The 12,667-nt window shown below is 37.8% G+C and overlaps 1 protein-coding gene across 3 annotated transcripts in view; it reads right to left on the bottom strand.

The window, feature by feature from the left end:
- Positions 1–12,667, bottom strand: part of SEMA3E (semaphorin 3E) — a 235,933-nt gene that overhangs the window by 208,745 nt on the left and 14,521 nt on the right. Inside the window, exon 1 of one of the 3 annotated variants that reach the window (XM_077863834.1) lies at positions 4,195–4,254. The exons of the other annotated variants lie outside the window; for them this stretch is intronic. Coding sequence (XP_077719960.1) covers positions 4,195–4,222 — 28 coding nt within the window. The 5' untranslated portion in view covers positions 4,223–4,254. Of the gene's footprint in view, positions 1–4,194; positions 4,255–12,667 lie in introns of those variants that run through there. 3 annotated transcript variants of the gene reach the window in all.

The raw sequence follows: 12,667 nt of genomic DNA, 5'->3' as shown, positions 1-12,667 counted from the left end.
ATAAAGTCATGTGTAGAGCCAGAGAGGCAAGGAGGGTAGGCTTTCTCTGGGAAAAGCTGAACTGGCGAAAATGGTGGGAAGGTGGACACTGGCCATTTCATGGAAAGAAGCTTTGGGAAACATTTTCACTATTTTTATCCTCAGAGCAATTAGAAGCCATTGAGGAGATTTTGTGTGTTTTTTAAGATATTTTATTTAAATTCAATTTAAGGTGTTTTAGAGTGTGGTATAACCACCAAATTTTTAAAAGATTATTTTAGCTTTATCCAAGAGAATAAAAAGGAAGGACTCTCCTGGGTGTTCGGTGAACATTTAAGAGATGATTGCATTTGTTCAGTTTATGCTATCTCTTTTCTAGGTTTCTCATATTACTATATTATTTTTAATACAAAACTATAGGGCATTAAAGGGAATTTTTAAAAAGAAGGAAATACAATTTTATAATCTCACGACTCTTACAAAACTACTTCTGTTTTATGTGAGTTTTAAAAATTTTTGTTTAGAGCATGCATATTTTCTAGCATTATAATCATTGCATATATAATTTTGTGTTTCGCCTTTTTCATATTTTGTCATAAACATCTCTCCTATTCCCTGTCTATATCATATCTCATCAATATAGTAAAGCACAAGTGGTGAAATCAGGCTTTTATTTGTGGGTCTAAAAGCACTGTCATTTGAAGCCTGTGGATATCATGAGTTTCTTATGGGAATATATGAGCTGCTTGAATTTGCATATAATATTCTGAGTGCACCTGCAAAGCTTTGAATTTTTCTAGAGAATCCACAGTATTCTTCAGGTTTTCAAATGGCATGTGACCCGAAATTGTTGTGATCACATTTAAGCTTTCGTAGTTGGTAAAACCCCAACTCTCATTGCTTGAGAGACCTAAGTGAAAGGAAAGTAGACTGAGGTACAATTTGCAGCAGAAAATTTCATTCATTTTAAGGATTCAAAGGATGACTGTCAAGAATTAAAAGCCATGTGACAAATTTCTAAGCACTGATAAAATATAAAGAAATGTCTGGTAAATTATTATGCATTGAGAAAGATAATTTAAACATTATGTTCTATATAATTTATTGTTACACATACATTTTACCTTTCTTTAAAATTTTTTAATACTTTTAACCACTGCTGTCTATTTGATCACATAGCATAACTATGAAGCCCCAAAATACTCCCATCAATGATATAACAGAGGTATGTTAAGATCATACATGTTAGTCTCCTACTTAAATAATGTGCTATATGTTTTCAAAAAATTTTTCCATTGTATTTTAAACATTACCATAATATAATTAAATATTGCCCATTGAATGATTAAGGATAATAAATTTTTAAAAATCCAAAGAGACTTCTTAATTTGCATAGAAAATACAAACCTATGCTACAGTGAACTGTAAAATGAAATCAAAATACTTATGAAAAATACTAAATCTTGATTTAATGACAAACTACAAGTAAAATGTGAAAAAAATTATATATTAAATACCTGAAGCAATAAATAAATAAATAAATAAATAAATAAATACCTGAAGCAAATAATGCACACAGACTTTTCACAGAGAATGTAAGATTGTATGAGGAAGTGGTAAAAATAGGGCTTTAATCTGAAGGTCATAGTTTGAAAGCTACTTTACCAATCTCTCCCTCTTTTCCAGCTTTCTGATCTTAACCTTATGGGTATAATTAATAACATAACAAATGTAGAGACTTGGCAAAAATACCCGGAACAGGTGGATGCCTAGTGAAGAAATGTAGAGCTACTGTTCTCAGTTTCTATTTTATGTTCCATGCCACTAAATACAAAGTATAGGTACAGAAAGCATTATAATTTCAATTGGATTTAATTGGCATGAATAGAGTTATTAAAATTTTGAAGTTGCCCATGAGTTTTCTTTTTTAAAGATTTATTTATTTATTTATTTATTTATTTATTTATTTATTTATTTGAGCAAGACAGAGTGTGTGCACATGAGCACAAGCGCAGAGGGGCAGAGGGAGAGGGAATCTTTCAAGCCGACCCCACACTGAGCATGGAGCCCACCACTGGAAAGGCTTGATCCCAGGACCCTGAGGTCATGAACTGAGCCAAAACCAAGTCAGCTGCTCAACCACCTGTGCCACCCAGGTGCTCCTATCCCTGAGTTTTTTAATGTCATGGGTATTACAATGATGTGACTGGGACTGAACAGGTTTACAGCATCAAGTGAAATGGTGCTCTGCGATCATAAATTTCCCTGGCCTGTTCCAGACAATTTCTTCAAACTCAGCCATTTTTTTATGGGCTGAACTGTGTCCCTCAAAGTTCACAGGTTGAAACTCTAGTCCCCAGTACCCCTGAATGTAACTGTATATGGAGATAGGGCCTTTAAAGAGGTAACTAAGTTAAAATTAAGTCATGAGGTCATCAGGGTAGGCCCTAAGTTAGTATGACTGGTGTCTCTATAAGAACAGGAAGTTGGGACACAGACACAGAAGGAAGATCATGTGGGACACAGGTGAAGATAGCTATCTACAAGCCAAGGAGAGTGGCCTTAGAAGAAACCAACTCTGCTGACACCTGGATCTCGGAATTTTAGTCTCCAGAATTGTGAGAAAATAAATTTCAGTTGTTTGAGCCACTCAGTCTGTACTACCTTGTTAGGGCAACCCAAGCAGAATAAAACACACCTCCATCCTCCCCTCATCCCACAGCGGAGACACTTGCTTTATATACAACTGAGAAGCTAGAAATTATCAAGAGAGAAATTCCAAGGTCTCTTACCCACCAATGATTCTGCCAACCACCTTTGTCAATATTCCTATCCCCCACAGTCCCTCTGCATTTCTGTGGCAGCCTGGCTTCTGCTCTGCTTCAGGCAATCCTATCTCTCCTCTACTCAAGGACTTCAGTCCCACTTTTATATAACCAGTTGTTTCTTCTCACCAGAGCATTCCATCACCAGGCAATCATGCTGCAGATCACCCACTCATAACTATCATCCTCTTTGACCTGAGGCTCCATTCAGCTACCATATACTTTCTGTGCATAACCACACTTGCTTCTCCAGCAACCTACCCCATGAAGAAGTGGTAACTATGCTGTTCCAGTTGTTCAGGACGAAACCTTTGGAATTACCCTTGGCTTCTTTCTTCCTCTTACATCCTGATACAATCTATCAGCAAATCACGTTAGTTCTACCTTTAATATCCATAATATCTTTTCTTTCTGCCTCCATCAATATCACTCTTGCCCATGCTACTAAAGTCTCTTAACCTGAACTATTAAAATGGCCTCCAAATTGGTTTCCCTGTTTCAATCCTGGCCCCTAATGTCTACCATTGCTTAACCAGCAGTCAGTAACCTCTTTAATCGGAAAGTCAGACAAAGTCTTTTAATTCAAAACTCCCCAATGGTTTCCCATTCATATAGCCCAAATCTACTCTTCAGTAAGGCAGACAAGATTGACAGATCAGTTCCGCATCTACTTCACTGATTTCGTCTCTCACTCTCCCTCCTGCTCATCTCACTGTTTGAAAGTGCAGATGATGCTCTGGCTTCACTGCCTTTGCCCCTGTCAGTCTCTCTGTCCATAATGTTTGCCCTCAGATTCCCATATTCCTTCATATCTCTAATGTCACCTGTCAGAGAGACTCTCTCTGACCACCGAATATAAAAAAAGAACCCCCTAATACATTCTAGTCTCCTTAACCTGCTTTGTTTATTTTTATTCAGAGTATTACTTAATAACTAATGCATACATATATATTTTCCCTCAGAGCTACAGCAGAGTGATGACACAGTTCCTTTCTTAAGATACGTTCTCATGTTTTCAGTAAATACTTATAATTTCAAGGTTTTACTCTGATGGGCACAGTAAGTTAAACTTTAAATATAATATTTAAGTTAATCCAGAAAGTAATCTTAGACAGGAGATGGGTATATTTCACAGATGAAGGACTGAGTCTTAGGTAGCGAAATACCCAAGGTCACAACTTAACTATGTTTTCAATTGATGAAAAAATAAGCAAACAAAATAACTGCTCAGTCCCCAGTGCCTTCGTAATGCTCAAAGTATATTTCGATAATTGTGTATTTGTGCAGTTGGAAGCCTGCCTTGTCTAATTTTAATCCCTGGATTTTAAAGTGTCACTAGGGATGAGGTAAAACACAAAAATGTCTATTTCTGGGATAAGTGTCCTCTTACCGTGAGGAACAAGTTCTTTGGAAGCCATGTTTCAGAGTTCATGTAGAAAGGCTTCAACAAGATCTGTCCAACCTTAAAACATAAGTATTATAAAAAGTCAATTATTTCACGTAGAAAAATACAATGAAGACTAATCTATGTACCACGGGGAAAGACAGTTTGATATCCTAAGTGAAAATAATCCTTCAAAACTACACCCATAATTCAGCTTGTTGTATTCAGAAAGAACAGACACTGGGTTTGAATTCAGTTTTGTCATTTAATATCTACATGGCTTTAGATGGGCAAGGCACCTAAATAATTGAGCTTCATTTAGCTTATTCATGAAATACAAATAATAACATAAAGATAATTGGAGGAATTGAGATGGTCCATCTACATCATCAAGCATATGGTAGATATAAAAACAGTAAGTTTTATTCACATTGGAAGAAGCATCCTATCATCATAATTATCTCATAACCTGAAAGCAAAGGAGAGTGCCTTTTAGTGTCCTCCAGTATCCTGCCCTTCTTGCCATCCTCCCTTCAATAAGTAAATTATATACAGAATCAAATCTAAAATACACAAACTTTTTAAAAATGGGAAGGAATGATCAATTCTCCTTTGTGAATCAGACTGTATGACTGTTTAAAATAGGCCTAACAATATCATGCTGTTTTAAACAGAGCACTGTAAACCACAAAACAATATGAAATGACTACTGTCTTCAGAAAGTACTCTTTCTTTACTCATGTCATCTAAAATCGAACTAACAAGGAGCTCCATTTACACAGAGAAACAGGCTTACTCTAACATGAGGACAAGAATTCAGGCCTAAAAATATCCCACGTCAATACAATTAACAAGGCTTTGGAATTAGGATTATTTTATTTTCTGCATTTAATATTCTTTTGTATTTTACAATCCATATTTCAATTTTGTCATAATTTTTTTTAGATTTACTATTTATTTATTTGAGAGACAGCACGCAAGAGCAAGGGGAGGGGCAAAGGGAGAAGAAGAAAAAGAATCTGAGGCTCACTGGGTCCCTGCTGAACACGGAGCCCACTGTGGAGCTCGATCTCAGGGCCCTGAGATCCAGACCTGGGCCAAAATGAAGAGTAAGGATAAACTTTAGGAATACTTAAGGATAAACTCAAGAGCTTAAGGATAAACTCTTGAGGATGGTGCAAATTTTAAAAGGCAGTTCCTTCAAAACAAAATTTCTTCACATATCTCACAGTTTCCACTATATGTATTTCATCTTAATGTCTTAGTCCTATTAGAGAATAAACAATGTAACTTTCTTTATAATCACTTACTGAAAAAAATACACCTAAGACGACTTCTAAAGATGTAACATCTTTTAAAGCATTTAAAATACAAAATAGTATTCATTTATTGAGAAATAAGAATTCCAGAAATACTGTTGAATCTCTCGCTGAAGAACAAAGTATGTGGGATAGAGGAATGGCAGTGAGGGTTATTTTCTCCACCTTTTAGTTTTTCTTGCTATTACTGAGAGAAGAATTGCTCTGTTGGCCCACATAATCCCCAGTGATTATTTGATGATTATACCTGTCACAAGTTAGGTCACTACATTCTGTGCCTTGCATTGCACTGGACAACAGGAGAGGGAGTGTGAGATACAGGGACGCAGGTAAGCTAGCTGCTCGCATTGCTGCCAAGTGCTAACGTTCGAGATACACAGGCAGCCAGATCTTGCTTCCAATTCAGCACTGTGGACAGCCAGCCAGAAGCAGTTTTCCTGTGCAAATACAACAGATGCTGTGTTTCTTCCTTGTAAGGAAAGAATTTCACCACATTTAGTGTAGAGAAAGTTGGCCCGGCACAATCAGTTATGGGGAGTGACACCTGAAGGTAATTTATGTGTGTGTGGAGAAAATAGTTTGCTTAGTCATGTCTAGTAGCAAAAATGTTTCCTTCACAAATAAATGTGTTGCCAATCGTCAGTCAAGAAAGGGCAGGTTACTCTGCAATAGACAGCAATGCTGGAAATCTCAGACTCAGTTTACATATCCAAGGCAGGTTTTATTTTTTTTTTAAAGATTTTATTTATTTATTTATTCGAGAGAGAGAGAGAGAGAGAGAGAGAGGGGCAGAGACACAGCAGAGGGAGAAGCAGGCCCCATGCAGGGAGCCCGACGTGGGACTCGATTCCGGGTCTCCAGGATCACACCCTGGGCTGAAGGCAGCGCTAAACCACTGAGCCACCCGGGCTGCCCCCCAAGGCAGGTTTTCAAGTGGGACTGGGCTTAGCAAAGAACTCTGACACCCAGGTAACTGAGGCCCCATCTTGGCAGGTGCATTTGGGACTGCTGAGCAGGAAGAGGAAATGTGACAAATCACACTCTCGGTCTCCTGGATCCCAGTTCTGCACAAAAGTGGCAGGTGTCGATTCTGACCTCATTTAATTAGCCAAAGCAAATCACAATGCCATGCTAACTTCCGAGGGGAAGAGGGGATGTGCAATTCTATCAGGTACCAATGAAGAATTAAAAGATTAATAAGCAGCTCAAATAGTACTTCACAACAATTTAAATGCTTAAGTAACTTCTAACAATTATTCTTACATAAAGAATTTTTTGGTTGAATCAATCCCTGCTTATTGGATCCATGTATGCATACATGTACTGAATATGCCTATGAGTAGAACAAAGCACGATATTCCCTGCAGGAGATAAAAACAAGTAAGGTACAGATCCTGCTGTGATGTACCCAGATACCACCACCAGTGCTACCCTCATCGCAGCAAACAACAACAGCTGATATTAACTGAGCACTTTCTCTGCCCCACACTGTTGTAAGGGTTTCTGTGGCATCTATTACTTTTTATATCTACAGGTAACCTGAAATTACCACTTCTGTTACCCTTATTTTGAGATTTGATTCCTCTAAACTGTCCTAAAATGTTCGTACACATTATGTTAGAGATAGCGTTCAGTTCATATCATATTGTTTTTCTACTCCCTACTTGGCACATAGTGTAGCATGAGGGGCCTGGAGACAGATAAAAAATGATGACAAAAATTTACAGAAAATTTAAGAGCTTGGACTATGGCTCAGAGGGAAAACAAAACAAAACAAAACAGGCTCAGGTGGGTTGTACCATAATGTGGGCAATCACCACGTGGATGTAAGTGGGGGCTCCTAGAAGTTGGCAGGGGAAGAGTAGTTCTATTTTTAAGGAAAGGCAATTTATAGGTTAAAACTACATGAAACTTCTCAGGTCATAAAAAGACTAACGTTATTAATCGCCACACTTTGTATATCTCCATCATTGTTTTCACCACTGAGGAGAGAGGTTTGCACACAGACACCCACACCTTCCCACCAGAAGGCAGATTATAGCAACTATAAGGCAATTTTACTGTCTTATGTGAGAAATGAACACTAGAGAGAATGGTCTTAAATGGAAGAAGCCTGGGTGAGCTCCCTGAGATATAATAAAGAATTGTTTTCCGTCAGCTTTCTAAAACATTGAGTTTTCCTAAATTCTAAGAGCTGTTGTAGAATCTCTCTCCTGAAAGCTTTATTCATTAAATGGAATTTTTTCATCAGGAAGGATCTTAAACAATCCTGCCCAGAGGTAGTAAAATGGATTAAGTTGATTAAGAAAAGAAAACCACGTCTTCAGTAAGTACCTGTGTTGTGGCAGGTCCCATCTCTGCCCTTGAACAGATTAGACCATGAACTAGATAGGTACCTGTTGGGGTTCCTCCCAAATCTCTGCTTTTGTTTTTTCAATAATTACATTCAGCTGGGGGTAAATAGCTGCTGTGAATTATGTGCGAGTCTGTTTCCTTAATCTTTTGACAAGTGAAGTATACAGACTGTGAGCAAAGAGAAAAGCGTCTCAAACAATGGCATCATGATAAACTCAAAATACATGGATTATTACTAAAATTGATGTAGGTAGCTAGGACAATTAGCATTCATGTTATGACCTTTTTTACATAAGAAAAGTACCAAAAAGTAGGAAATGCCAAAAAGAGGGTTTAAGTACCTTATAGAGCCAGTAGAAATACGACATACCTCCTATTAGAGATAACTAGGTCCGAGATGGGACATTTTGCCAGAATAGGAAAAGGAATTACATTTGAAATTTTATTTTTTACAAGAATCACAATCTATCACACTTCAATATCTTCTAATAAAAAGGATGTACTTAGCAAACTGTCCCCTGTATACTTATTCAATGTATCCTTTTGCGAAAGTTCAGCTTTCTCCTAAAAATCCACTACAATTTCCTTACCAGTCTTGATTTTGTGCATTAGCCTGCAATGCCCTCTTCCTTGCTCTCCCTTTATTGAAGGCCTACCCATCCCTCAAGTCCCAGATTAGATCCCACAACTGCCAAGAAATACTCTTCAAAGATTCCAATTCATACTCTGTTTGAATAATTAATTTGGTTAAAATTCTAAAATATATGTTGAGTTATTATTTTAAATAAAAATATAAAGTCTAAAACAAATCTTAACATAATTTTAAGTATTTTTGTAGTCAAATTCTTTTCCAGCACTTTTATTTTTAATGTTTTATGTTCCTATACAATCCCCATTTTGCAATAGTATTTATGTATAATCCTCCTTTGAGAATGACCAATTTCCATTTCATATATGAGGGCTAATAAATGCCCTAAGGAGGTTAACCATAAAGGAATGAAACGAACCCCACCAAATATTTTTCCATAACTGTGTCACAGAATATAAAAAGCTTCCACTTCCTCTATCAGAATTTATAATTCGGGTACATTGGTAACTAAGTGATTTTATGAAGGAGGAAATTGTAAATCACTGCTTGATGGGCTTTTTAAAAGGCTGTTTCATATTCTAGATGTTACCAAAGATGCTGATCTGGAATTTATACAAAGTAGAGTAGTGCTTAAAAAGTATTCTTTCACAACACTAAAAAAAATATACTATCAATATAAAAATGATTAGGCTTATGGGTAACGTATTTATGAATAATTTTGGAATTATCTGTGAACAGACTATTTATGGCTCTCCTAAGTTAGAGATTCTTTTGTGCCAATAAAGTATTGCTTTTCCCACATGTTTGTTGTTCAGAATGAACACCCAGAAACGGCCAGTTGGCCATAACACAACACATTCATCCATTTATTTATTTATTGAGTTCTTACTCTTTGCTAGGTACTAAGGTATATACTTGTGATATAGTTAATCCTTGTGAATTTAACATATGAATAGACAACTGTAACACAACGTAGATGACTGTTATGAAGTATGCATGGACTGCTGTGACGGCTGATGGCAAAGGCGTATGTCTCACCCAAGTCCTAAAAAAATGAGCAGACATTACCAGCAAGCAGAAGAGGAGGGGAGGATGGAAACGCAGGAAAAGGCCATTCTAGGAAGCAGAGGCTAAGTACAAAGGCTTGGCGGCAAGAAGAAGCTTGACAGAGGCCCATAATGTCATGGAGTTCAGAATCACTGGAGATTGGAACTCAGAAAAAGATATAGAACAAGGAAGAAGGGTCAAAGTAAACAGGGCACGGGCAGCCTGGGGGGGCTCAGCGGTTTAGCGCCGCCTCCAGCCCAGGGCGTGATCCTGCAGATCAGGGATGAAGTCCCACGTCGGGCTCCCTGCGTGGAGCCTGCTTCTCTCTCTGCCTGTGTCTCTGCCTCTCTCTCTCCCTCTCTCTCTCTGCGTTTCTCATGAGTAAATAAAAAAAATCTTTTAAAAAACAAAGTAAACAGGGCTCAGGTCATGAGAAGCCTAGTGTACCATGCCAAGAAGTATGCATTTTCTATAAAAAGCCATGCATATTCTTCCATTAAAGATTTGTTTTGGGGGAATGAAATGAGTGAAATTTGCATTTTTAATGATAACTCTGTAGTATGATGAGTTAATTGGATTGGCGGGAAAGTATTAGTCAGGAGGCTTTGTAATAAAGCAGATGGACCATTAATGCATTAGTGGGACCAGAAAGATAGAAACTGACTCAAGAAGCAGTGGATGTGTAGTGTTTTCGGACTTGACCACCTGACTCAATACTATTATTAGAGTCATTCTTCTACATTCAAAATTCCAAGAAACTGTAAGTAGCTCATAGACTGGTAACATAGGAAAAGAACACTTGATGGAGTTAATCCCATAACAAGAGCAGAACAGAGACCACAAGGAAGTTTGGTTAAAAAAACATTAAAAAATTAATTTTAGTGACACATACCTTTAACATATAAAGTCTTCAGTGAATTATTTTTCTAGAGCTTACTAGTTGACTTACAAGGAGTTAATGAAACAAAATTTTCTGGAAAATCATATGCTTCATTTTTTAAGATCCCAGTACTTTCTACAAATACCCAGAGAGACTGGCAAATCTACAAAATGACAGCAGACTAAAGTTACAAAATCAAGCAGTCACAGCTATGGTGGTATTTTAATTCTGCCATTCTGTTGGGGTGACCATTCCAGATTCTTTTTAAATAAAAATTGTCCAGACATTTAAAAAGTCTCCTTTTTATTTTAGCTGTGAAGAAACGTTGTTTTATTTCCTCATATTAAAGCATTTCAAATTAAGCTTTCCGTAACTATAATTATACAAATTATCTCAGCAATGTTTATGAAAAAAATCAGCAGTGATATTTATTGTTCTACATCTTCCCCGAAAGCCAAAGCATATATTTTATATATGCTAATACATAATATATATGCTAATTTAAAAACTGTCTTGAATGTATGTTAACCTTCTTCCAAACACTAGAGAAAGCCTATACAATATTTCAAATTTAAAACAAAAACAAGAATTTCTATAATGAATAGAAGTTTTGCCAGTTCTAACTAGATAGTTTCCAAAAGATAATGAACGTAAAATCTGATGTTAAGAAAAATTAAACACAATAGCAGAAACAATCTTTAAATTTAGGAATGTCACACTCTAGAGCTCACATCCTTTTCAGGACACCACACGCTGTTGCATTGCTTGTGGTTCACATTCTACAATAGAGAGAGTAGGAGAGGGTTTTCCTGACTTCAACAAATAAAGCACACGTGTGAAATAAAGGAAAGCGCTGGCTTAGAGTCCATGTGGAAAACCTGACAGCAATCTCAACATAAACCAATAGGCTGGCATATTTGCCAAACAAGCTGCTGTCAACTCAGGTGGCTTTAATAAATAGGAGTCGCCAGTTAACAGCACCACTCTCCTGTGAACAAGGCAGGCGTCTCTTGAGTATTGATCGTGGTGCTCCCTTTTAAGTGAGGCCTTAACAAAGAGGAGCATGATGGGAACCCTGACACCTCAGGCGGGATAACCCCGGCGTGAGGAATGTTTACCAACCACCACAAAAGGTCAGGATAACTCTCTTTAAGCATTTGGAGATCTGCCATGACTTACAACTTTATGTCAGGAGAGGAAAGAACTCCAACTAAAAAGTGGAAGACCCAGGAAGTCAGATTTGGGATTAGTTATGCAAATGCTTTCTCCTCATTACAACATTCAAAAATGGAATGGACTTGTAGGGCCTGGCTGGCTCAGTTGGTAGAGCATGTGACTCTTGATCTCGTGAGTTCAAGCCCCATGTTGGATGTTGAGAGTTCTTTTATTTTTTAAGATCTAACTTATTTGAGAGAGAGCACACACGTGTGAAAGAGAGCGTGAACAGAGGGGAGTGGGAGAGGGAGAGGCGGACTCTTTGTTGAGCAGGGAGCCTGATGCGGGACTACATCCCAGGACCCTGGGACCATGACCTGGGCTGAACGCAAACGCTTAACTGACTGACCCACCCGAGGCGCCCGGATGTTGAGATTTCTTAAAATAAAAATAAAGATTTAAAAAATGGAATGGACTTCCTTATCAGGTAGTGAATTCCCTTTCCATGAGAGTGTACAAATTCCAAGTGATGATCATGTCTGACTACCTGTCCGGATGCCATGGATGTGATTAAATCACTAAAATTCCTATCTTTAAGAAAATTCTGTGATTCAAGTAAAATTCTATCAGCTTTTCTAAACTTCAGTCTTTTTCTAAGTGTTGATTTTCATTTTGAGTGGAATAAGATATATGAAATCCTACGTGTGGGGCGCCTGGGTGGCTCAGTGGGTTGAGTGCCTGACTCTTGGTTTCTGCTCAGGCCATGATCTCAGGGTTGTGAGATGCGGCCCTGCACCAGCCTCTGGAGATTCCCTCCCTCTGCCCCTCCCCACTATTTCATGTGCGCGTGCACGCTCTCTCTCTCAAATAAATAAGTCTTTTAAAAAAAAAGTCCTATGTGTGCAACATTGGTCTTAACTGCATAAGCATACTTTGTGTATTTCATCAGTTATTTCTCCCTCCCTTCTCCTCCTCACCCTCTCTCCTCTCACTCTACCCTTGCTTCCCAGTGCTCTCCACTGTTCCTTCCCTCCCCCTGAGAGTCTCCTTTGACTCTCCTTCTATCCAATGCTTACTTGGCATTTACTGTGCATCGGGCACTCTTCTAAATGAATTCAAATGCTCTTTCATTTA

Source organism: Canis aureus, chromosome 21, assembly GCF_053574225.1.
Source record: "Canis aureus isolate CA01 chromosome 21, VMU_Caureus_v.1.0, whole genome shotgun sequence".
Classification (NCBI taxonomy): Eukaryota; Metazoa; Chordata; class Mammalia; order Carnivora; family Canidae; genus Canis; species Canis aureus.
Note: the sequence above shows the minus strand (reverse complement) of the source record. Positions and strands in the feature narration are given on the sequence as shown.